Genomic DNA, 27,514 nt, shown 5'->3' with positions numbered 1-27,514 from the left:
ATCATGAACACGTACACACAACTTTTGCACACACAGTGAAGTGGGCTGGAGATCAAGCTTGGCACATATCACTAACCAAACATTGTGTAGTGTTAATTTATCCCTGCGCCTCTCCGTCTAACTGCAGGCCCGCCACTGAAACATAACTTCTCCCCCTCCTCTTCATACCAGATCTCAGCACAAATGTTGCCATTCACGTGCTGGGCCAACTCCATCCTGACCCATGGGCACCTTTTAGTTGCCCCGTTCCCACTCCAACTGTGCTACACTCCCCCTCTGCTTTCCAGATCTCACCAAAATCATTTCCTGTCCTGCTGAGATCCTGTCCATTATACTCCCGCTGGGGGTGTATTTTGCCAGTGACAGGAATATGGCATCCTCCCCTCTCTTCCATCCCTCCCTCCCCTCATTTCTCAGGAACCTGCCAGCACTAAAAGCTGCAGACAGACCTGAGAGGTGCTGGCCTGAAGGGCTGACTGTGTGTAAACCCACTGCCTCAGCCCTCAGCCCCCACTTCACAGTAAAATGTGATGCTTTTTTTTTTTAAGGTTCAATGAAGGGTCTTTCTGACATTCTGGTAAAGTAAAATCCCTCAAGAGCGTTGAAAGTCAATCAGAGAGACGGGGGCACAACTCCTGCACATCAAAGTTTCCTCTGAGATTGCTGTGTTTTGCTCTCTTTCTTGGATAGGCTGCTTGTCTGTGTAATTGTCATCCAGTTATCATGATCTCCCATTACTCACTCGGCTCCAAGTGTCAGTTATGTGCACACAGTATTATCTGACATGATCTGACCATATCCTTATCAACGCACACTGGTGGAGCATGATTTAATTCTACTTTGTGATGTAGCAGTTTTTTTAAAATTCTACTGCAGTGCATACCCTCTTAATGAAAAAGTGCACAGTGTTTGTACTGTGTACAGTATGCCAGGTTAGGCAGCTGTCTTTATCTGACACGAGAGCTGCACTAGTAGAAAAGGCTCAGAGTATGTTGCCTGACTGGCAGACAGACGGACTTGGCAGCCAGACTGCACACAACAGCCCCAAATGATCCCTGCTCTGCCTTGGCCTCTTGCTGTGGCCGCAGGCCACACACTTCTCCATTTCTCTAACTCCTCGGCTTTAGTCCCTGATGTGTACACCGGACTCACTGTCTCAAGCTCTCTACATTTAATTGATTATTTTTCTTTTTTGTCGTTATAAGTCCTGTTTGTGTTTATTACCAAATTTCTACTAGCTGAAACTTCTGTATAAAAGTTGCTGAACCAAAACAAAACCGTTATACCCTTAATCTGTGTATTTCATACATAAAAATGAGAATAAGCTATTTGAAGGTACTATGTGAAGCAATTAACATGTAAAAATTTGTTTAGCCAATTGGCGAACAAACTTAAAAACTGTGACCTTCCCTTAACCCATTGAGGCCTGAAAAATCGCTGGGCGATTTTAAAATAAGCCTCTAATTTTCTGGAAATTCTGGAAAATTCTGGAAAAAAAGTGTCAACTCTTTTACTAAATAATAGATTTTTCAGCCTCTGTAGCAGATAGAAATGAAATACAAAAAGGTATTTGAGAACTTATACAAATACTACAAAACGACGTATCCGCTTTCCAGGCTTCAATGGGTTAACTCAGCTTTCTCAACTCAACTTTATTCGTAAAGCACTTTAAAACAACCACAGCCGCAACAAAGTGCTGTACATAAACAAACAGAACAAGAGACAATAAAATAAATAAAACAGGAATAAACACTAAAATAAATAGATTCTTTGCTTTTTAAAAAACAATAAATAAAAGCAAACCATAAAACACTAAAACAAGAGCAGAGTCTCATGCGTGGTTAAAAGCCAAGGAATAAAAATAGTTTTTAAGATGAGTTTTAAAAATGTCTGGGTTGCCTGTAAGAGACTATAGACTATGATTTTTATGTAAAAGACTTGTTTTTCCGTGAAAATCCAAATAAAGTGAAGTTTATATTTTATGTTTTCAGGATCAAAACCAACCCTGAACTGTCTTTCTCCCTTTTAGAAGATAGCTTAGCTTGCCATTTTAACATGCCTTTTTTTCTTGCTTGCTCACTAATGTTATCAAAAGCACTTACTATCTAAGTTGATATTTTACTTGGCAAGCTTTCGAAATGACATCCCCAGCTAACGTTATACTTGATACTAGCTTATTTATTATGATGAATGATGTTGATTTAGCCAACAATAAGTTATGCAACGGTAAAGCAAAGTTGTATAACTAACAATTGATTTTTTTTGGCAAGAGTAGTGCCAGACAGGGTCCGCCAACTTGCCAACTGTAACCTCAACTGAGCTAAACCTAGCCAACTAGCTGCAGCATGGATCTAATGTTGTTTCTTTGTAATGTTTGCTGATAAAGAAATTTGCAAACATTGTTCTACTCTGTGAGCTCTTCTTATCATCACTGCTTCTTACAGTCATATTTGTAACATACACTACTGGTCAAAAGTTTTAGAACACACCAACTTTTCCAGAATTTAATTGAAAATGATGCAATTTAATTTCTCAGTGTACTCTAAAATTAATGCACATTTGCGACATTTAAAATTCTTTATTGAGCATGATAGTGTTTTGAAATTAAAAAAAAAGGAAAGGACTAAAAAAAGACACAAAATGACACCAAAAGACACAAAATGACTTAAAAAAGACACAAAATGACCAAAAAGACACAAAAAGACACAAAATGACTTACAAAGACATGAAAATAATTCAAAAATGGACAAAATAGCCCGAGACTCCACAGAGTTAAGTTGTTAACCCATTTCTTGTTCCCTGAAAAAGGCCTTCTTGTATAATTCTGAAATGTACATTATCTTTCAGTTTTGGTTAAGCTTACCTTTTTTTATTTACCTCTGGCAGTTCACCACTTACCTTCGTACCCTTTCAAGCTGTTCATTTGACTTGAACTGCTTGAATTTCAATAAAAAACTGGAAAAATTGGGGTGTTCTAAAACTTTTGACCGGTAGTGTATATTAGGGACTGTGAGTCTATATTAGTACTGTTAGTACTGTTCGCAGTGTAATAGAATGAGGGTATGTTACATTTCCAAATGAAGCACCACTATCAGTTACATAGACTGTCTCTCAATTTACTGCAAAAACACAACAAATCCAAAGCTATAACTTTGGTTTAGCTGTATTTTCGTGTTGTCATTGGAAACTTACTCCACCTTTGCAATCTTCCTTAATCAGATACCCGGCATGGCTCGTCCCAAACTATGTTTCACAATTGAATTCCCCACTTAAATGCAGTTGCTCCTCTGTGACCTCTGAGAAGAAGTGAAGCCCTGATAAGTCTTCCTCTGATATTGCTGTATTGATTTTTGCCTCCATACAAGCTCGGCTTGAGCCTGCTAGAGCCAACGGTTTCATTTTGCACTGCCACAATAAAAATAACAGGCCAATGAAACATCCCCCCCGAGGGTGGAGGTTGCAGGGTTTTGAAATAATTTTCAGCTATGGCCCAGTTTTTTAAAGCGTTGTTCCTCTGTATTGTGTGTCGTGACACTAAAGGTTGGTTATTGTTTTGTGAGAAATAAACCTCAAAATAGGCCTCCAATATGACTCATTTTGGATGTCATTGTGTTACACTGGAAGTGAGGAGCTTTGCTAAATCATGCAGCACCAACTGCTAGAACATAATCTGCATCCTCCCTCTCTACACTATTGTGCATTTAAGAGCACTTGTTTTAGTTGAACAGCAGCAGCAACACCAAGGCACCAGGAAAAGAATAATTCAATACATAAAAACAAATTTATGTTTGCTGCTTGTCAGAGTTCATATCATTTTGAAAGCTGTGATAAAGGATTTAGATACCAGTTTGCCTCAGAGACATAACATATGCTTTCTCTCTCTCTTCCTCACTCACACTCTCAGTGGCTCTCTGCGGGACAGAATTGAGTTATCTTTGGCCCTGAGAGTAAGTTATTACAGTGGGCTTAGGGTGAAACAGATGAAGATAACTAGGGGGAAATCCAATTACCTTTTAGGGTTCTCTATCTAAAAGGATCCTTAATGTGAAGGAGATCTGCAGATCGGATGCTGCTGCCCAGCACAGCAAATGATAGACTCTGATATCTTCCAGAGGAGCAGGAAGGAGAGGGGAGCCCAGGAGATAGAAAGGAGGGGAGAGAAATCGAACTCCCTCTTTTTATGGGGCTGTTCATTAGGGATGAAATGTGGTGGGCTCAGGGGCACAAGGGCAGATAAGAAGGTCCAGATAGGGAAGAGTGAGCAAGACCCGAGTCATTTCTATTCTTTCTTACCCTTCCCTTCTGCTCAATCTTTTTCCTTTTTTTTATATACCCCCTTGATTCATCTTCTGCTGTTATATGGAGTAATTGAATTGACTGTCTGAGAGATCCTGTGAAAGCCAGACGATAGCAGCTAATTAGCGCTTGGCGTCATTGTCTTCCCTCTGCTGAGCTTGTAAAACGATCTGGTGCTTTCTCCCACGTTAATGACATTAACATTGAGCTGATGCTCATTATGTTGCATTATCATAGCACTGGTCTCTGGAAACTTGTGCATCACAGAGCTTGAGTATCACAGAGAGAGCCTTGGCAAGGATGTACTGTAATAGCTTAAGTTAGGTCCAGAGCAGACACATTTAAACAATAAACCCCAATTGAAATATAACCAGATGGCAGATCAGTACACTGATTCCACAAAAACCTGTTCAGGAGAATTACTTTTATTGTTAAAACAGAAGCAATGTGCTGATCAAAGGTTACTCAAACACACAAAGAAAGAGCCAGAGAACCACAACTCCCAGAGGCTGTTTACACCACGTCCTTTGCAGCAGTCAGACTGATAGCTGCCACCAACTGTAGCTTGCTGTCATGTAGTTGTCGTGAATGTAATGTAGCATGTCAGCAGGGTGGGATGCCCGGGCACCTCATTATGGGCAAAACTGCTGTCAAGAGAATGAGAGGGGGAAAAAACAGGAACACGTCTGTATTTGTGACCGCATTGTGTCACCATCATCAGGATTGGATGAAATTTCAAATAGTGGACACCAATAGATCTTCTGATTAGAGCCTGACTGATACGGCGTTTTTTGGAGCCAATGCAGATACTGATATAAGGGAGTTGAACATATCTATATCTATTTGATTGTCATTTTTGTGCTGATTTATTATTTTAACCATTAGTGATTTGCCTGTTCCATTTCTTGACCCCAGCGGCATTTACCCACAGTGACTCTAAGTTCTTGTCCCCTGTGTTTAATGACACTATAGAGTTGACATTGTGTAGATCTGCTACAGTTGTCGGAGCATTCTCTGCTGTGTTATGCCACCATTTTTAAATTGCAAAAGTATCTTTTTCCTGCATCATATTCTTAAAAAACAAACACTATCCATATCAACATGGTCTCACAGGAATCCGTGAAATAGCCACAGATTTGCTTAACTCAAAATCCTTGGAATAGCCACGGAATCACTCAGATTTCCGTGAAACTGACACGGATTTCGCTGCAATGCAAGTTAATGACAATCATATCCTGTGACTATTCCAACATACAAAGTTATTATGTACATTCACTGAGTGAATATTTAGAAAATAAAACATATATTTCTCGCTAGAAATGTGATCAAAATCCATTTTTATGCAGAAACTAAGTCAAAATATTGAATTTTTCACAAAAAATGAGAGAACTGTCCGCCATGTTTTTTGTTCTGACCGCCGGAACGTTGAAGGTCACATGACTTGGAACAAACCAATAGGAAAAAATATCCATGGAATAGCCACGGGATATGACTGTCATTAACTTGCATTGTAGTGAAATCCGTGTCAGTTTCACGGAAATCTGAGTGATTCCGTGGCTATATCACGGATTCCTGTGAGACCAGGTTCATCCATATTGGTGCATATCGGAAACATGTATGCTGATATCGATATATCACTGAAATATCCCTGACTGGCTAATATCAGCTGACAAAACTGTCCAACCGATTTATCAGTCTGGCTCCACTCTTAATACTTTATTGTCAAATGGCATAGCAGATTAGCATCTTTTGGCTTTGTTTTCTGTCTTTTCTTGATCAATGCTTATTTTCTTACTGTCCGACATGGGCTGTTTCATTTAAGACACCAGAAGCTGGAATGAGAGAAGTTGGTAACAGAAGATGGTTGGGGGACAGTAGTATCAGTCCCGTTGACTTGTCTGTGTAATGAAGTCCCCAGGTGCCTCCTCCGCAGCTCCCATCATTATGTGTGACCAGCTAACCCGCCGAAATATGACCATATCTTCCTTTGACACACTCTTTATTCAGCAGGAGAATATTGTCCTTTGCTTCTGACTGTGAGCCCACAATTCGGAATAAAAATCTCCATCTTACACTGATTTTCTAGCTATTCATAGCAGGGCTGTGGAGTATTGTTAAGTTGCTTTTTACACATTTTTATTTAAGAGATATTTAAGTCTGTTTGCTGCTTGAATTTCATATTGTTGATAGAAATTTGCTTTCAAATCCAGCGTGAGCTCAGTGCCACTACCCTGCATTTGTGATTTCAGGCAGCATCCAAACCAGAGGATGAGTATTTTTCAACCTGGTCTCGTCCTTTATTCATTTGACTATTTTTCACCTCCAGACGACAGTTTAACACGAATGATTTTTCACATGGCATGACCTTGAAGCCGAACTGGAGTCATCGTGAAAAGATGGCAGCAACGCAGACTGATGTGGCGAGAGGAGGGCGCGGTTCTGCAGGGACGAGAGGTTTCTGGGTAGAAGAGATGGAGAGGCTGCCACCTGAGCATGGTGACCAGTCCATTAAAGATCAGCCACAGACAGTGTGAGGGGAGGAGCAGGGAGGAGGAGAGAGATACTTTGATAAGTGTTGCGCCTGCGTTAACCTTGATGGCCGCTAGCTATGGGCCGGTGCCAGCAGCAGGGATCTGTTTCAACTGGATTAGATTATTTTTTTCCTTCTGTGCTCCCAGAGAAGAGGAAAAAAAATCAATACTTGGGAGCACGGCATGACAGGGGCATCATTTCAGAATTGAAGTGGCTGTCAGGCATTGTCATTTGGTGACTTTTGTTCGCCATTGTACTTTTAAGCCCTCATTTTTCTCCCCGTCCTCTTCCTTTCACTCGTTTCTTCCCTCGCCCATTGTCTGAATTCCCCTGGTGACATTTTATGTTGCAATTTGAAAACTCGAGGCCAAGAGATCAAGTGCAAGAGAATCTCGTTGTAACCAATTGGTAGACTGGTTCAGCATCTACTTTTGTTTAGCGACCCCCATCCTCCTTTCTCATTTCATCCTCTTGTCTCCCTAGACCCGCCATTGTGTTCCAGGAGGAATTTATTTGTAGTGTATTTGCATTCTTTGATACCAGACAAGGACAAGCCTGATGTCTCGCCTTCCTCTGGACAGTTTCTCTGCCCGTTTGTAAATGAAACCCTCTGGGAGTGCTTGTCGACGGATGTGAGAAATTGGAGATTCTCGCCGAGCGATAGCCCAGCCTCGGAGAGTGTGTAGCCCTGATGTGCCACCAATGTCAAGAGATTGCAAATCAAGCGCTTTAATAACATCTCTGCTGGTTTTGTTTCTTCCTCCTGTTCTCCGCCAGAACCCTGAGACCCTGGTTTTGTCAGTCGGCGCGTTGAAGGCTCGCTGTGGCACGGCAACACCACAGGACCCTTCTCTGTCACTCTAATTGATAAACATAGGGCTGATATCTTGTAATGAGCCTCCATTCTCCAGCCTATTATACTGGTTAACCCTTTTCAACCCAGCGAGGGGGAGGAGGAGGGGAGCCGAGGCATCATCTGACAACAACTACAGCATTTAGATAAGGCTGACACTGGTACAACACCACCACTGTGAAACTCATTTCCTCCCTGCTTATTATTTGTAGAATCAGCATGGCGAAAACATGGCAGCGATAACCACAACAACAATTTTTAGCAACAAAAAAATCAGGTGTTTTGGTTCAAAAAGAGGCGTAGTAATGTGTTTAAAATGCACGTATTTCAAAGCGTTGTCTCTTTATGTGCGTGTTGCCATTTTCTGCCATTATGTGATTTTCAAGATGATTACTGTTCTTTCCACTCCCCAGTCACTTCCCCAGCAGCCCCATTTCCTCCCCAAACTCCAACACACATCCATAGTTATTTATTTGAACTGCTGATGAATTGTGGGAGACACGACTCAGTGTAATTGACTCGATTAATGCCAGCCATTATCATTTCGTCTTCACCAAGCTGTCTCCTCCGGCAGAGCCAGGCACTCATGCCGGGCGACCCTGTCAGCCAGGCCATGTAATGGAAGGTGCTGCCCATGATTACAGTGTCGCAAGTCATAACGGTCTCACTGCCAGCGAGTTGTGCCCTGGTGGCGGTCTGGCTAGGAAGCTAACAGAGGCGCAGAGTCTGTCGTCTCTTTTCGTCAGCTCTTTTAACTTGGTAAATGGTAGTGCTTGTCTCAGAGCGTGTCTTTTTTATGATTGTTTTCTTGTCAAAATATGCACACTGGCCGCTTCAGTCACTCCAAAAGAGGCATGTTTCTAATTGTGAAAGGGAACAGATACTTTTAATTTACTTCTTATGTTTCCTCAGCATTCCTTGAAAGGAAAGAAAGAACAGTTTGTTTGAAAAAAATACCCAAAATACTCCTTTTTTTTTTTTTTTATTTTTTTTAGTTTCTGCCCTTTTATCCTGTCAGTGGACCTGGATGGAAGTGAATGCAGGATGGTGCCAACTGGGAGATTTAGTTATTCGCTCTAACCTTCATAATAACATAACATAATAAGTCCTTCATAATACCCAGGCATATTCTCTGACTTCACATCAATGGAATGACCCCGGGAATTAACAGTGACTTGTCTTTTCCACTTACGAGCAAACCCAACATTGGGTTTTAATGGCACCACTGATGTGTTCAGCTTTTTTGGTTGTTATTTTAGGGGGGGAGTCTGTGAATTTGGCCTTTTCTCCTGTAGTCGACTTTGGCTTGGGATATGAGAAAATCCCATTACAGCATGGAGGGTTGGGGTGTTTGGGCAGGCTCAACACACAGGTGATGAAGTGTTTGTTTATGGTTATGAGTTTGAACCCAGCACTGTTGATTAGTACTGCAGACTTTACATGTCTCAGACAGGGGCAGATGGAAATGGACTTTATAGGTATCCTACTTTATATCTGTTTAAAGAACGGAAATCCACTAAACCACGTATTTTGGCAAATACAAATGGAAAGAGTTTCTCTGTTGTTCCAGACTAACATATTGTTTTCTGTTTAAAGTATAACACACATGCAATAATTCAACCTTCCCTCATTTGGGATGCACCGGTCAGACTTTTTTAGTCCCGATACTGCGAATCATATCCAGGCCCATACAGAGTAACGATACAATACCAGATGGAATTAGTAAGCTGTATACCTCACTGTGTGGAAGTAACAGGAATCAGTCTTTTATGCAGAAGACAACATCCGGCATAAATAAAACATTGCTTTCCTAACTTCCTACCTTTTCCGACCTCTACTAATAATTAACTCAAAAATCTTCAAAATTAACAGGATTCGCAATTCAATTGTAGGGGTTTTAGTTGTAACTTAAACATTAAATAAAATTTCAGTATACCATTTATATAGGATATAAACTTTGAAGCAAATGTAATAAATAGATCCCCATTGTCACCAATATTCTATCCAGCTTTTTGAATCAGTAGCAGCCAGATACAGATTGCGTATCTGTGGTTTGCTGAAATTCAAAATTTCTGCTGGCGACTGGGCTGCACTGCACCTGCACAATCCCCTACAGTGCAGAACCTGTTCAGGCAACAAAACAACTTGATTATGTTTAAGAGAAGATTGTGTTTTAGGTTAAAGTATCTACGTTTGGTACATAAGTTAAGTAACACAGGATACAAACTGAAGTCTCCTGGGTGAAAGTCCTGCGTTTGTTTGACCAATCCATCCCTTGAGACCTCCTCCCTAACAGACTTTATCACTCCTTATACGATGTCACCTGCCCTGCACGTCCTGGCTCACAGCTCACAAAATTGTGGTTTATATCTGTATTAAATTACCGTATTTCATCAATTTAACCCTTAATAGGACACTCATTGAAATACTTGCAAATTCCAAATTTCAACCCTAGAGAATATTGGAGGATATTACTTACAGCCAGAATGTGTAAAAATAACATACAGACCCGGGGGAGGGGGGTAATATTTTAAGAAAAAAGTTCACGAGATTAATGTGGCAAATCTACGAGAAAAAAATGCGCAGATTTATGAGATGTAAAGTGGTGAATCTGCGAGAAAAAAGTTGTTTTTTCCCCACTTTTTTTCTCGTAAATCTGCGACTTTTTTACACAGATTTGCCACTTTAAATCTCTTAAATCTGTGACTTTTTTCTACTTTAATCTAGTAAATTTTCAACTTTTTTCTCAAAATATTCTCAAATGTCATGGTGTCACTGTCTGTGATGTAGCCTGATCTTTGCTGATTAGCTGGAAGACACAAACAAACAATTTTTAGTAAATAAAAGCCGGCCTCTTTTATAAGCCGGGTGTCTTACCGGTGTTATGTCAAAGTCTGTTCCCCCGTCGATATGTGTCCCCCTCACCTTAACCTGCACCAACCTGACCCCTGACCCCAACCAGTCCCCCTTTAAGTTGTTAACATGACCACAAGTTTACCTTAACCCCAAACAGTGATAACTACAAGGCCTAACCTTAAACTTAAATCCTAACTCCAACCACGGAGGTGATGCTACGGAGAACACCATTCAGGATCATTTGACGGGTAACAGATTTCGACACACCTGTATTTTGAAGTTTCGCCGCACGAGTTAGTACTGTAGTTAAATATGGTTGTTTCTCCCGCTGTCCTAGTCATTCTCTGTAAAGTCGAGCCGTTTACGCACGTTCTTCTGCGCTTTTTAGTAGTTTAGACATTGTAAATCCTGCTTAAAATGAACATTCAGCGTGCTGTTCATTGTTTGTTTACATCCGAGTACTTCCAATATGGCCGACATCCGGGTAACTGGCTACAATGCGCTGTGTAAAACACTCTAAAAAGTGCCGGTCAGAGCTGCTCTGATTTTCTTTTTTTAATAAAAGCCTCCTTCAAATAATAGCCTGCCCCTATTTTTAGCCTGGTCCCAAACTGATTTTTTATTTAGAAGCCCCAGCTACTATTTGAGGAAATATGGTACATTACATTTAGATGTGCTACAATTGTAGCATTTTTAAGGCCGTCCTCTTAGTTTCTTCCTTTGGTCTTTTCCCTTGTCCAAATTCCTGCTCGACTTCAATGCCGCTGACCAAGATTAATGGACGTGTATCACACACACACACACAGCACAGAAAAGCATTCTCTGGTTGAACATTTGAAACACTCGTTTGAAAATTCCTTTTCCGTACTCCCTTTATTTTGCTGTTTCCCGGGTCATCATCATGCTGGAAGGTCAAGGCCCACTTTAATGCCACACAAAGAGACATAGATTGATAATTAAGGCCCAGCAGCCTGCAGAAAAGCCCCTCTAATGTGATTTATACCTATAGATTTTCTGTCAGATATGAAATGTTGTCGTTCAAATTGAAGAGGAGGTCCCATTATAAAGCGCTTTACTGGTAACTTTGGGAAAGCAGGTTGAATTTGTTGAGCCATGCATCTGGGTTAGAACCACTGGGTTAGTTTAAGGTTAATTTGATAAGGACAGTAATATACAACTGAAGCAGCATTAAGAATTGAATGAGCTTTTGTTCTTAATACTGCAGCCAGTTGCTTTAGTGGCTTTTCTGTGAACATGCAGAGGAAAATATAAATGCACCAATACAAGCCTGGCTATTCTATACATAGCACATGTTTTGTTCCCCCCGTCTCTTTCTTTATGTTCACCTTCAATAAGAATATCACTTTGAAACAATATTTTCAAAGTAAGCCATGAGTTTGCGACCGAAATTGATTCTGAAACAGAGATTGGAAATCAAAACACTGTTTTAAATTATAGCTGTTATTTTCAGAAGGTGTTTTACTTTTTCCCATCTCTGCAGAGTTCAAAGGCCCATTCTGATAACAAATTCCGACAGAGAAAAATGTCCTCCCTGTGCATTGTGGGTATCGTGTGATTTGGTGCGCCGGAGGGCATTAGTAAATATGTGTCCACTGTTATTAATCAACATGACATGAGGACAGAAATGACCCTATGCGTTTCATTTGGTTCTACTCAGAGTAGAGTTTCTATATGTGGAAACACTGTGTCTGTATGCTTCCCTTCCTATAGACCTGTTTGTGCCATATATGTTCTACAAGATACGAGCACAAATTATATTTTCTATGCTGCAGAATCCAGTCTCTTCACACATTTGTGCATGTCTTTGCAATGCACACACTCGTGATACATGCACTTGCAGAATGTTTAATGCATCTTTTTCTGTTTTACCTTTCCCCAGTCGAACTGTGCTCAGTACGCAGCGGAGAAGCGAGATGAGGAAAAAATGTGCGACCATCTGATCCGAGCAGCCAAGTACCGCGACCATGTGACAGCCACACAGCTCATCCAGAAGATAGTCAACATCCTGACTGACAAACACGGAGCCTGGGGAAGCTCGGCCAAAAGGTAATAGATGAGAAAACAATAATAAAACAATATAAATAACAAAAAAAATATTTTATTTACAGGATTATATTTGACGTTATTAGTCTTTACCTTGTGAGACATTTTAAAATGTATCATAATGGGGGGGACAGATTCTTTAGTTTTCTTTTCTAAGCTTCACACACACAGATGCATAATACATACATTTCATTATTTCCATATTTAATCATTCTTTTTACATGGCAGTTGCTTATGTGTATTTTTATGTAAATCTTAAATGAAAAATAATAATTGTATTCTATATTCTATCACAATTAAGTATTTCCCCCCCCACATGTCGGGATATTTTAGAGAGGCAATAAGTGAGCATTGGACAGAAAAACCTTTAATCAAGACGATGCACCTGTTTTGTTTTTTTATGAACCGTGTTCATAGCATGTCATTCCCTCAGCCTTGAAAATTATTCAACCCACTGTAATGGTTTTAATCTCATCATAATCTTTCTCATCCCCCAATACTCATGGCTTTGATTAAATTAGATTTGCAAAGGTGAAAATGTCAGCTGTGGGTTGAATGATGCATTGACTCGAGAGAGAGATGAAAGCCATTTAAACAGCTCGGCTCCCATTAAGAACAGAGGGGAACCCTATCCTCTGTGTTTGTTTCACCAAATAGGCAGCAGAATCCACTGCAGCTATTCCCTAATGATGGCTGTTTGTGCAGGTAGTGTGTAATGGTGAGCTGCAGAGACGGCCGCTGGCTCGCGCTTGTTAGGCTGAACCAACTCTCCAGAGACTCGTCTGGCGAGGGTTAGTTTGCTATTGAATCACGAGTCTATCTCTGGCTGCCTTTGTTTTCCTTTTCTATTTTTTTCCCCTCTTATACCAGGATATGGTGTATTATTTGTCATATTTTTTTCTCTCCTTGATCCCATCTCATTCCCCTTGCTCCTTTCTTCAGTCTCCTTCTCTCTATTAGTCTGCATGTGTACTCACACAAGGCTATTTACTATGGAGATTGTGTTCTACGAGCCCCGGCCAGAAAAGTCCCCCATTACTGGCCCTTTATGCCGTTGCGCTATTGATGGTTTTCCTAATGGCTGCCGATGGGCGCAGGGAGCCATTGGCACTGGGCCTTGGAGTGCAGCGCTCTTTTAATAAATCACAATCAGTCCTGTGCCATTACATCAATATTTTTGGTCAATTACTGTGAAGGTCAGGTGGTGCAGCTTCGCACCAGAGCCTGTGGTATGCGGGCATAGGAGAAACATCTGGTGCTGCAAAAGCCAGAAAAAGAACAAGTAAAAAGAAAAGATGGACAGAAGGGGGAAAAAAAGCTTACAAGCACACCTGCATACCTGAAGGCATCCTGATATAAGAGCTGCTCGTTCCCTGATTCCACACATACAACAGCGTAACGTGTGCAGCAACATGGCTGCGTGTAAATACAAACGGGAGAGGAAGGACGGATACACACAACCTTTTTCCAGCTGTGAAAATGAAATCCAGGAACACAAAGACAATACGCGGCTATGATTACGACCTTTTGTTGCTTGGGTGTAAAATCCAAACCCGCCTGCTCACACGCCATAAAAACGAATTCCCCAAAGTTTCCATTCAATAAAGAGTCTGAAAATGAAAATATTATTTTCTCACAAGCTGATGGGAATTGTTGTTTCCTCACGGCAGGCATCTAATATCTTCTGACACGGTGTGACCCGCCTGAATGCAATTTGTGTCTTAATATCCAGCTTACAGCGGCCCCGGCCTCTGGAGGAAAGAGGTGTTAGGTGATTTTCCCTTTTCCATTCCCCTGCTCCATCTGCGGTTCTCTCTCTCTCTTCGTTCTCTCTCTCGTCACAACGTACAATTTCTTTTTTTCTTTTCTCCCCACTCCTTGTCCTTTGCTCTTTCTTTTATCGCTATCTACTTCAGTTGTATCACCGTGTGTCCAGGGAGGATTCCTTCCTCCAGACAGAGGCAGTATCTATCGTTTTCGTGCCCTTGTCTGTCATCTAGTGTCAACACGTAGACGGATCCACAGCCAGACAGATAGGGCGACTACCTGTTCATCCATACGTTTTCTGTCCCAGCGCCTGGAGACTCAGGTGTACAACATGCCAGCCTGCTGTCTGTTGAAGAGAAGAAAAAAGTAAATGAACAGCTCATGAGATACCCACAAATGAAACAACTGGCAGCAGATGTCATTTTTTCTCTCTCCTCATCTCTCCAGTTTTTTTTTTTCTTTCTTTCCTTTCTTTGAGCTCGGGTCCACTGAGCATCCAGACCGCTGCAGTGTTTATTTGGGTCAGGAATCATCTTTCATGTATATGACACCTCGACAAAGTCGGCGGACAGAGAGAGGAGATGAGGGCAGATGATGGAGAACGCCAACTCGCCGTCTCTGGGGACTCGCACTACTCTCCTCTTTTTCCCTTCTCATACCTTCTCTTTATTGCATTCTAATAGGCTGACTAATGTACCATGGAAATTCACTCTGGATGCAGGAAGTGGGGGAAGTAAAAGGGAAGGTGGCTGCAGCTGAAAAAAAAAGACCGGAGTGTGATGTAGAAGCAGTGAGCACTTCTTTTTTTATTTTTTTATTTTTATCCAGAGCTGTTGTTGACAATTTACTGATGTAGCCAGTCTGTTTGAGGCAAATGGAAACATTATTCAAGATGCAGAGGTTTAGGTATACTCTCCGGCATTTGCTGTTCTCCTACTTTGTCTTACTCTTTCCTTTTAAGCCTGCATCAGCATCCTTTTTATTCCAACAATCCTCACCTACAGCTAGTCCCCACAAAACACACACACAACCACACACACCTCAGGCACCAACTCCTCTCCCTCTGCTCCTCCTCCCTCATATAAGCAGCTCATTTTCTGCAGCACCACTGCTCTAATGGACGCCCTTAGGCTAGAGGCTTCCCAGCCAAGGGACATCCATCTTTTGGCATGTCACACTCCCGCCCGGCAAAAAATCTTTGTGATGTGCACTCCAATTTTTCTTCAGTAAATCAAATCTTCCTTCCTTCAGAAAGACGAATGCTTTGGGGTTGGAGTGTTATAGAGAAAATCAATGCCGGCAAAATTGAAACAGTATGCCCCCGTATTGATCGGCCTTGTGAGATCGAAAACGAACAGCTTTGTAACTGTTCCGCCGGACAGTTAGCTGACCTGTAATGGACAAACTATTGATATTAGCATTACTATTTTATCTTGTGCTATGTCATTTCACCGTTGCAGTATTGAGGGAAAGAAACTGGAGCAGAACGTTCACAGTTAGAAAGGTTTTTGTCCTCTAATGATACAGAAGATGGTGTGAAACGGGTCTACGCACAATATACTGAGGAAGGTTTTGTCTTAACACTTGAGGTTTTTTTTCTCTTTTAGCAGAGGAAATGTTGTTTCCTTTACACAACAATATATGTGATGCATTAAGTTAGTGCATTATCTTGCCCATTAGGACTGCACATAAAAACGATTCCCATATAAATGAATGCAGTGACGATTTATCCAATAATTATCTTTATTTTGTAGGCTGTTATGGGTTATGAAATGGTGAAAATGCTCCTCACAAATTTCCATACCCCAACACATTATCTATAACTAGTATGTTTTGTCCAGCCAATAGTCCAAAACCTACATTTATTATGTTAACTATGATAATAAATAGAGAAAAGCAGCAACTCATCACATTTCTGAAGCTGAAACCAGTGAGTGTTTGGCATTTTTGCATGATAATGACATAAACGATTAAACAGCATTCAAAATTGGTGTTAATTAATTCTGTTTCAATCCACTAATTGATTAATCAACTTATTATTTCACCCCTACAGCTTAGTATGTGATGCACAGAAAGATTAAAGCACAGGACATACTATATTCACCCTCCAGTAGCTTCTCTCTTCTTCCTGCACCACTGTGACCGCCAAGTAGGACTACAGCTAACGATTGTTTTCTCTTTCTCTTATTCTTTGCATTCTGAAGCTTAATCAATTTATGGTTTGTGAAATGTCATAGTAATGTCAGTGAATCATAGTTTTTTTTACAGCCCAACTCAACATCTTTTCAGATGTCCCAAGATATTACATTTTTGGTAATATGAAACAACTGAAAGGCAGAACCTGGAACCAGAGAATGTTTGGCGTTATTCCGTGATGATGACTCAAACTTATTCGATCAAGATGGTCGTGCACAATTCATGGCTCAGTGTCTTTCCAGATTATGCAGAATTGGAGTTATTTGTCTATTCTCATACTGTACGTATCCGTATTCATACCCGGTAATATTATTCAAACTGCTGATACTGTATATACCTGACTGTTTATTTTAAATTCTATATTTATTCTGCACCTTACTGCACTTCTAGTTCGAAGCTGAACTGCATTTCATTGTCTCTGTACCCGTACTTAGTGCAGTGACAATACAGATTCATCAGTAACGCTTTATAATAAGGTCCTTAATAACCATTAATTAACAAGTAATAAGGCATTGTTCTCGCTTTAGATCCGGTAGTTGCAAAAAGCATAGTTAAATTATAATAGATGAGCAATGAAGTATATTTTAATATCAATAAGCAAACAAAATAAGATTAATAAAGGCATGGCAAAGACATAATGGGTGGGTCATGGGTGTTTGTAATGCCATTATTAACACTTATATAAGCTTATAAACGCACAATAATGTTAATAAGCATCTTGTAGGACTTACAAGGGCCTTATTACTTGTTAATTGATGGTTATTACAAGGACCTTAATATAAAGCGTGATAGATTAATCTAATCTTATTAAAACATTAATTGCCCCTAAAATGTAGTTTCAAATCTAAATTTCTATATATATTTTAACTCACTAAAATTTCTACAGTCAAAGTTGAAGATTGGATTAAAAAACATCCTCTTATTTTTTCATATTAAGAATTCAAAACTAAAAATCTGAGCTAATTGGCTTAGTCAGTTAAAGTAATTTGGTCAGATTTGATTGACAGTGGCATCTCCCTAGCAACATAAACAGACAACCCTATAACTGTAATCAGATTTAGATCATCATGAATGTGATTGGTGCACTGAATATGTGACATCACTTTCTCCAACTCAGCTTCAAACAGCAAATACAGGAGCCTCTTTGTTAAAATAACAAAAACTATGGCATCATTTTTTTCCTCACATTTACTAGATTAGGGTTTATAGTTCCACATCCATATAGTTCTACTGATCAATAATTTAGCATATAACTTGCTCATTGTCCTGCAGTCCCAGCTCGTTGAGCCTCCTCCTGCACTACGACTGCATCACCGTCCTAAGTAATCAATTAATTATTCCCTGCACATACCGAGGAGTTATGCTTACTACAGTGAGGACATTCATGTTCCCATAGCGTTTTTTTTTTAAATAAATGATTGCATGAGAAAACTGCAGCAGCCCGATCCATCTCTCCTTGTATGCTTTCGTTCCAGACTTAAATCACAATTATGATACATAATACTGAATGTAATGCATGTGTTAAAGCCGAGGTCTGCACAATGTCCGCGCTGCCTTTGCGTGCATGTTTAATGGACACGCTGTACATTACGGCTGCGCTGGTGCTGTGCACACAGAGCTGAAAAAGGAAATGGGACTCCGGCACGTCAGGGGAGATTATAACCATAGGAAACAAGAACATAACTGTTTAGAGTACACTGACTCTCGGAAATGCACGACACGAGAGGGGCAGGAAGACGGACAGAGAGAGAGAGGGAGAGAGGGAGAGAGGGAGGGGGATGGATGGATGGAGCGGAGGATGAGAGAGAGATATTTGTTACTGAAGCATCAAAAGTTAAGATGGAGACAAAGACAAGACAGAGACATTCTTTTTCCACATCCTCTCGCTGCAGTGTACAGTAAACCAAAGCGGTGAGGGATTGCACAAATCTGTATGTAAAAGGTTGAGCGAGCGTGTTTTGTTTGCTGGATGGAAAACTCTGCAGCTGCCGACTTATCTGACCATCAGAATGCCTTTTGTTGTATTTGGAAATGGAATAAACACTGTAGCTGTATCTCTAATCTCTCCTGATTCTGATATATACAACATATTTTACAATTGAACTGCAGAAAAATATTCTACAGAGCTCTTGATTATTATTTGTAATCTAATCTTTATAGCTTTACCCTTTTCTGATTTTTACAGTAAAATATTTCAACAAAATTAAGTCAGAGAGGCTGTTAAACAGAATGTGTAATTTTCTGCAGCTTGGGGTCTCTTAATCAGAACAATAACAAAAGATGGATTGTGTAACGTTGTGAAGTAGCGTGGGATCATGGGAGATGAGCTGTCATTGCACTGAGCCTCTCCCGGTTAGGATTCTTCAGTTTTCAGCTCCCAGTAGGTTTTTACCACATCCAAACTCCTCTCCGTAACAAACGAACATGGTGCTTAAAAATGTGTAAAAACACTGAATAAAGCAGTTTCACATTAAAAAGCGGTGTTGATTAGACAGCTACCACTAACGTTTGGTCAGCTTGGTTCTCTTGTAACTTTAGATCCAGATATCTGTCGTACATATAAAAGTTAAGAACACCAAGATCTAACACATGTATTGTTAAATTGTGTCTTAAAAGTAGAAAAAGTCCATGTACACAGCTTCTTATAGACATGCTCAAAGGGGATGTGGCGCCATTGACAGGCGACCACATTAAACGGACCATTGACTTAACTGAAATTATGGATTTTTCTGGGTTTGAAAATAAATGGATACATTTTAGATATTGCTATGTACAAGACTCAACTAAATATATATATATAAATATATTAATATAGTCATTTTTAGATTGGATTAGATTAGATGAGACTAGATTCAACTGTATTGTCATTGCACAGAGTACAGCTACTTAGACAACAAAATGCAGTTTTGCATCTAACCAGAAGTGCAAAAAGGCAGTTAAGTGCAAAGTATGTGCATATGTACAGTTATATATACATTTTTATTTTATTTATTTATTTATTTATTATATTTTTGGACATTTTATTGCACAAAAGTTGCATATTATACCTTTAAATCAAACCTAAAGTCTATCATCTCTGTAATAAGTCCATCTTTACATTAAAATAAAGTCCATTACTGCATTCAGTATTTAGCTGGTCATTTATAAATGATAATGGCTTTTGGTTTGCTTATAAATACTCACAGTATAAACACAAACATGACCTGCTGTACTGAGCAGTGGCAGCTGCAGCTCCCGTCTCATCCGAGGCAGAGACAGTTGTTTCCTTTAGTCCAGGTCCCAACTACTTTAGAACCAATTAGCTGGGACTCGGGTTGTACTCATCCATCTGCCTTGATACAGTCATAAACATATGGCATAAACATACTGCACGAAGCAATGTGAGCCTTCCTTTGGTTACGTTCATCTTTTTGTAAACGAGACTCTTTGTATCACGCAGGAATCTCAAACACTGAAGTCCTTAAACGGGTTTAACGCGAAACCCTCCACCTCATTAATCAAGGACAGTGACATGTGTCTGGGACAGAAAAGTTGTGACGGAGACAGAAAGGATGTTCCTTAAATCTCTGGGGAGACTGTTGTGCTTTGACAGACTCGCGTTCCATCAGTTACATAAAATAACGTGCCACGAAGGCCCTACCGTGCAGTCCGGCTCATGGATATGAATTAGAATATAGCCTTAATGATAACATTTACCTCCACTGTATATACAGTACAGTGGCTGGGGCTGTAAGGAATAGTAACACAGTGTCATGGTGGAACATATTAACAGCTGATGATGTCCATATGTTAGCATGGTTAAGTGTTGCAGTGCAGACCCAAATTACACCCACTGGATTATTTAAAATGACAAGACAAAGGCAAGTGGTTCAGTTAAAACGGCTGGATTTTATCATTGTTGTTGAAATAATTCAAGGTTTTTCTTCCATAAATTCTAGATTTAAATTTTGAGTCCATTTTTTATATTGCAAATATGTTCATTTTAATAAAAGGTAAAATATGTAACATTTAAAAATGTAATTGTTATTGTAAAGAGTTGTGTACTTTTATTTTCCCAAATGTTTCCAACAATATTCAAGCCAATAGAAATCTGATTTTATTTTAAGGTATCAGTGCGTTTCATTTGGTTGCCTGTCAATCAGGATCAGGATTTCATGATTTCGCAATCGCATTTTTCCCCGCGGGAACCTGAACGTATCGCGTAAAATTAATTAAATTAAATAATAATTTAATTATTAAATAAAATTACCGTGTGAAATCAACCCAGCCAAAGTTTCTTACAGTACAGTATTACAGTTACGTTGAATGGCGAGCTCCATGTCTAGTTATACCTGCAATATATACGCACGTCTCGCTATCTTTAGATATTCCCTAAATATTAAATCACAATAGTTCAATACAATAAGTAAAAAAAAATCAATATTTCAACCATTTAATTAACTTCTTTTTTTTTTTTTTTTTTTTTTTCATAATTAATTAACAGGTTACAGAGGATATGCACAAAACTCCAACCCCCACAACTCATATTCCCTCACATAGGGTAAATCAAAATAGCTCTAATAATATGCACAGAAACACAAACTTGCCAAAGTCAAGAACTTATTACAGAAAGCGAGACACCTTTCAGTCCTAAGCGGGGGGCTGGTCCCTTTCACACCACTCAAAAAAACAAAATAATATCCAAACCTATACCCTCAACACACAACAGACATTGTTACACAGCATAAATAAGGAACAGATAAAACAGATGGAAAAAAAAAACAGATGACATTTAATTAACTTCTAACTATCTTTTTAACTTTGCTGGTAATTTATTGGTTAGCCTCAATCTAGTTTGTTATCTGATTTGTGTATTTTCCTCTTTATGCAAAAATGTGTTTTTTTCACTAGATTCGTTCTTTAATTTTTTAATTTTTTTTTTAAATTGGCTGAGCTGCTCTCCAAACATCTCATGCAGCCTCAGCAGCAGAAGACCCCTCTGAGGTTCAAGTGAATCACTGTGTCAAAGCACCAACTACCTTCAGTATATGCCCAGTGACTGGTTGCTATATTGTCACTGAATTGACAAGAGGTTTTTAGTTTAACCATTTCACCCTAACCCATTTACATATCTTCAATCATCCCTTTTTCCGCCACCAGTATTGTTCGTCCTGCTTCTCGCTGCTCAGAAATGTAATGGAATCCTTGTTATGAAGTATGAAAGAGGGCCGCCGTCCCAGAAAGACCAATTACACCATCCTGCCTCGCTGCCTCGCTGCTCACAGCCCGGTGTGACTCTGTAGCAACTCTCAGATTTATGAGTTTCATATACCCTTAAGAAAGTATATGGCCTTGGTGGAGCAAGGTCATGATAAAAGGGTGCTGATCAATATCTGAATGAAAAGCCATTTGGGAAGTTTTTAGGGCCTTTTTTTCTCCTTTCTCCCCGGACGCAATATCTGAGTATCGATTGTCCGGGGCCAGTAGTTAGTCAAAGGCTATCTCCTTTGACTAACCCCTTTGCAGCGTGTCAGCCCCCCCTCCTTCACCCTCGTGATAGATTGGTATGCTTCCAGCCACTGTAATTACACCTTGGTACCAGCAGGTCATTTATTTTGCTACTTTCACCATTTGCCAAAAAATTGCCTTTATCTTGAGAATCCAGCTCTTTCATGTGCAGCTAAAGCAGAAAAAAAAAGGGCCACATAAAACACTGACGTGCTCGGTGAAGAGAGAAGAAGACTGAGGATCATCCTTTGCTCTCATAGATCTTCTGCTTGTTGTATTCTTGCTGTAGATTTACTTTACATCCCCCCACTCATTGTCCCGTGTCTGAGTTCAAGTTCAGCACCACCCTGAGAGGATCAGACCCGGGGAGTTCAGCGTGATGTTAAGAAGTGATATTGATAATACATGGAGGGACAGATTTATTCAATCTGGAGTGACTCTGTGGTACAGCAGTTGCCACTCATAATAATTTATAGATAAATACGCTTAGTGGAAGAAAGATTTTACTAATAGAAGATTAAAAGAACAATGACAACACAATGTATTATAGGCTGTTTCGGTAACACTTTACAATAACCATCATTTATAGATGGTAAATAGACCATTTATAAACGGTAAACAGATAGTTTATTATTGTTTAATCATCATTTATAAACCATATAAAGGCCATTTAGAATGGTGAATAGAAAATGTAATGATGTTGAACTATAATTTATAAATGCCAGATAGAATACTTTACCATAAACAAACATAATTATTAGTTTATTAATAGCTTTACACTCATAACATTTTTAACACCATATTAAGTATGTAAATGATTTCAAAATGATTCTTATACCTTTAAGAAATTGCTTGAAAACATTTAAAGATTAAACATGTATAGAATTTTGTAAATGGTTAATAATAATTGGTTTATAAACCATCCATAAACATCACTTAGATGTTATTGTAAAGTGTTACCGCTGTTTCTTTAGAAAGTCTAATTATACAATAAGCAAAGTGTAAAACAAACAATCTGATCAAGCTAAAATGATGTTTCAGGTACAGTTTATGACGTTTTTAGCAATATTACTAATTATTACTAGTTATTTTCATCATAGCTTAATTTGCCTATTATTTCTAGAGGAATTTATTCGTATTTTTGTTTAAAAAAATGTCAAAAAATGGTGAAACATGAACTGAGTAGTATCCAAAGCAATTCAGTTTATTATCATATTTAATGAAGAAAAGCATAAGATTCTCACATTTAAGAAGCATGACGCCAGCAAACGTTTTAGCAATATTACTAATTATTACTAGTTATTTTCATTATAGCTTAATTTGCCTATTATTTCTAGAGGAATTTATTCGTATTTTTGTTTAAAAAAATGTCAAAAAATGGTGAAACATGAACTGAGTAGTATCCAAAGCAATTCAGTTTATTATCATATTTAATGAAGAAAAGCATAAGATTCTCACATTTAATAAAGCATGACGCCAGCAAACGTTTGGCATTTTTCCTTAAAGAAAAAAAGATTAAAATAATTATTTGATGATTACAACAGCTGCCAATTCATTTTCTGTCCATCGATAAACCAACTAATCATTGCAGCTCTAAACTGTACAACCCTACCAGTATGAGCACTATAATAAATCACAGAAAGAAATGTAATATTTAGAATTGAAGACAGGTTTCTATCAGCGGTGAGGCTTTTTGTTTTGTTTTTCTGTTGGTTTATTGTCTAGAATGAAGAGATAACTACACGGCCATTATAGTTAGTCAGACTTCTGTTTATATGATCGTCTCAATCACCTTGCAGTGGAATTGCTGCACTTGACACACACACACACACACACACACACACACACACACACACACACACACACTTATACACACAAGTGCTGTATAATGGGCCCAGCTGTATGATGGAGAGAGGGGAGGAGGTGCTCATGAATAGCAGACAGCCTCGCTAGATGAGATTGCCGTGTCTTGTAGTCCTGCATCAAGTCAGTTTTTTACCATTTATTTGTGATTACAAAATCAAAAATTAAGCTGGAATTTGTTTTTTAAAAGTTTAAAATTATGTCTTTTAAAATTATTTTATATGCCACACCTCTTTAGTGTTTGAGGTGTAAACATGCTTGTCTCATGCTTGTGTTATAAATGTGAACTTTAAGATTAAAAACATATCCTTCTCATGACTCTCCAATCTCAGCTGACCTTGAATGTTTTTCTTTTGGGGCTGTGTTGGGAAACGCTGGGTTATGTGTTCAGATTTGTCATACCATTCAAGATCAGCTCTGAAAGCTAGAGGTCAGAAGATTATTACAATGGGCCAGTAATGGCAGAATTATGCAACTCCGGTCCAGTGGATGCCCTCATTACCTCGCAGTAGTGGTGATAAATGGCCTTAAATGCATGTTGTCAAAATCAGAGGAAAAATGTGACCCTTCATCAAAAATACAGATGGTACCACTTCAGCGATGGAGCAGGGGAAGTCAGTACATGCTATTTATTATGCAGTCGATGCTTAGATAATTTAAATAAGGCAAGCTATTTTAACATTAAACAATAAAATCAAGTGCAACATTTTTCATTTTCTTGGAAAAAGCGCCTTCGCAGCATTCCTGTCTTTGGTCAATATTTACTGCCTTATAAACACAACACTTTCCCTTTTACCTCCCATGAAATCTGATATAATTAGTGTGTAATTGTCTGGCTTTTTGTTGGTGAATTTACACTGAGTGTAATTGCTGCTAATTGGAAGCTGCGCACTAAGCTGGTGGTAATTAGGGCTCGATTTGCATTATTTCATTTGGCTGCACTGTATTGTGGGGAGTCTGAAGCCTTTTCGCCTCCCACCCATGGGAGTACTTTGATCCTCACAAGCCGGTGATGCAGAGATGCAGTATCAGTTCCTCTTTTTTTTTTTTTTGTCAGATCGCTTTCTGAAAGCTGTTGGATAAATTGGAGTTAATTGGGAGGAGTGGTAGGTGCTCATGTTGTCTTAGTAATGAGAGTGTGTGCACTTGTGTGTGTGTGTTTGCAGCAAACTCAGTGAAAAGAGGGTTAACGAGTGATGTACTACGAGATATTTACTTATTTTTTGTGCATTCCCTTTTATAAAATCACACATCTGGTGCAGTATTGGATCCCGATATTTAGATTCATATGCAAAATAGACAAATTAAATGACTTGATCCTGTGATTAATAATGAGGGGCAAAATTACACATGCACTGTCATTTAAGGCGATAAGATGGAATTGTTGCCGGGTCTGTGACCCTAACATTACCTCTGGTAAATCTTGTAAACAGCATTAGCTGAGGTGAATTAACATACACACATGTAGATGGTGTCCTGTAAACCTCATCGCAGTGGGGAGGATAAGCATTAATGCACATGTAGAAAATCACTTCGGCAAGACTTAATCATGCCAAACAATTTCAGCGGGAATGCGTTTGGTCCTGTTTCATTTTAATTTGAGTCTGGAGATACCATCGATGTGATCCCTGCCACCGTTTGACAAAGAGCCAGCGCTCAAGCAACCAGTCCTCAACATGACAAATCCTCAATCTACTCCCGCTCTCACGTTTCTTCTAAACACATGGTTTATGCAAATCAAAGCAAAATGATCTCGGGGATAGCAGCAATGTTTGAGCAATTTGAGGGCCACCAATAGGAACTGGCATTAATATAAAATAAGCCAGGAGAGAAATCTCTTCTGCATATGCAGGTCTCATTGACTGTACCCAAATTAATTTAGCAGAAAGGTTATGAATGACTGTTTGTGCCGAAGTGCAGTCGCTTGTAGTGATATATGAACGCAGATTCACTCTGCATGTCCTGCTTGCTATGATAAAGGTCATGTTATCATTTACAGTAAATCAGATGCTTTGAAGGTGAGCCTATGCAGAAAAAAAAACATTTTCTTTACCTCTTCAAATTCACCCAATGTAAATTCTACCTTTCTCAAACTGCTGAATTAAAATGAAATATATACAATATTCAGGACTGGAAGGAAATTGATGGAAGGGATGCACAATATGGATTTTTATTTCAGCCGATACAATAAAAATATTTAAAAAAAATAAATAATAATTCAAACCTGTAGTTTATGCACCCATGAAGGTAACAATGGATGATATTTTAGCAAGATATATGATCTAATATTCCAGCTCTGACTTTACCAAATGTTGCTGTCTAGCTAATTGTCAACACAGCAGAAACAAAGAACAGTTTTGTCTCTTCAAATGTTAATTTTTTTCTTGTAAACTACATCAAAAAAACTTGTCAAATGAAACACTTTTACATAGTCTAATCCATTGCCACCTACTGTATGTTTAGATGCTGCTGCTGTTAAGACAATTAAAGCGTTTGGCTTTCTATTTTGGCCCAAAATGCATTGGGCCAATTAATTTAATTATTGGAATAAAAACATATACATTTCCTGTTATCAGCCTATAATAAATTGTGCCATAATACAATTGATTTTCTTTAAGTGCTCGTTTAGAAACAAAAACTTTTAGAAACTGGAAATGATGCAAAAAAAAACCCCAAAAACAAAAAACCAACGAAAAAAGCTGTTATGCATCTGTTGCTGGACCAGCCTGTCTGATTGAATCTTGATGGATGACAGTCATTTGTCCTTGTCAACAAACGAACAATCATGCCATAGAAATAGCATAGAAATGCTATCAAACTTTCTGGAGCTGCAGAGAGAATCTATTAACATGTTTAAAACTGTTCTGCTTTGATAATACCAATAATTTACAATGATTAATAGAGGTGACTCGGGAGTGGATTGGTATTGTTTGTTTGAGGGTTTCTTAATGCCAGATTAGTATTAAATTTAGGATAAGATTCAACCTTAATACCTCCCGAGGGAAATTGGGTCGTTGTGGGAGACTGTTGTAGTCAAAACAACAAAGGAAAGAAAACATATTAGAACTTATGAATAAGATGAATTTATAAAAATACCAAAAAATGTATTTCCAAATTGTGGAACTTGCTACATTTTATGACCATAATGCATTATAATCTGCTTATAGCACTGTATAATTATAGTTATACAACTCATTCATATTATAATACTTTATAACAATAATCATAACACATTAAAAGGCATTTTATAATAACGTATAAGGTCAAATATCATAATACTTCATAACTTCATGGTAACTTTCAGACTTTTTGCAAGGATCATAGTGTGTTATAATTCTCATAGTTGTAATACAGTTTAATGTTTTGAAAATGCACTATAGTCACTGTTATAATGCATTATAATGTGATTTCAGAGTTGAGGTAGGAGGGTTGGGCTCACCCTATGCATCCTAAGTATGTTTATAAAGCATTATAGACATGGGTGTACAAAAATAATATCAGACTGACCAGCAATTAGGAAGTATGATAGTCTTGACCTAATGAGATATTATAAAATGCTTTATTATGGAATATGGTTATTGATATTAGACTATATTACAA

The 27,514-nt window shown here is 38.8% G+C and overlaps 1 protein-coding gene across 2 annotated transcripts in view; it reads left to right on the top strand.

Annotated features, from left to right (window-relative positions):
- The window catches only part of LOC131978662 (lipopolysaccharide-responsive and beige-like anchor protein), a 252,385-nt gene that overhangs the window by 110,431 nt on the left and 114,440 nt on the right, over nucleotides 1-27,514 (top strand). For both annotated transcript variants that reach the window (XM_059342384.1, XM_059342376.1), the window contains exon 36: nucleotides 12,438-12,604. In XM_059342384.1, coding sequence (XP_059198367.1) covers nucleotides 12,438-12,604 — 167 coding nt within the window. The remainder of the gene's footprint in view (nucleotides 1-12,437; nucleotides 12,605-27,514) is intronic.

The sequence above is a fragment of the Centropristis striata genome, chromosome 1, assembly GCF_030273125.1.
Source record: "Centropristis striata isolate RG_2023a ecotype Rhode Island chromosome 1, C.striata_1.0, whole genome shotgun sequence".
NCBI lineage: Eukaryota > Metazoa > Chordata > Actinopteri > Perciformes > Serranidae > Centropristis > Centropristis striata.
This window is presented reverse-complemented; position numbering and strand designations above follow the sequence as displayed.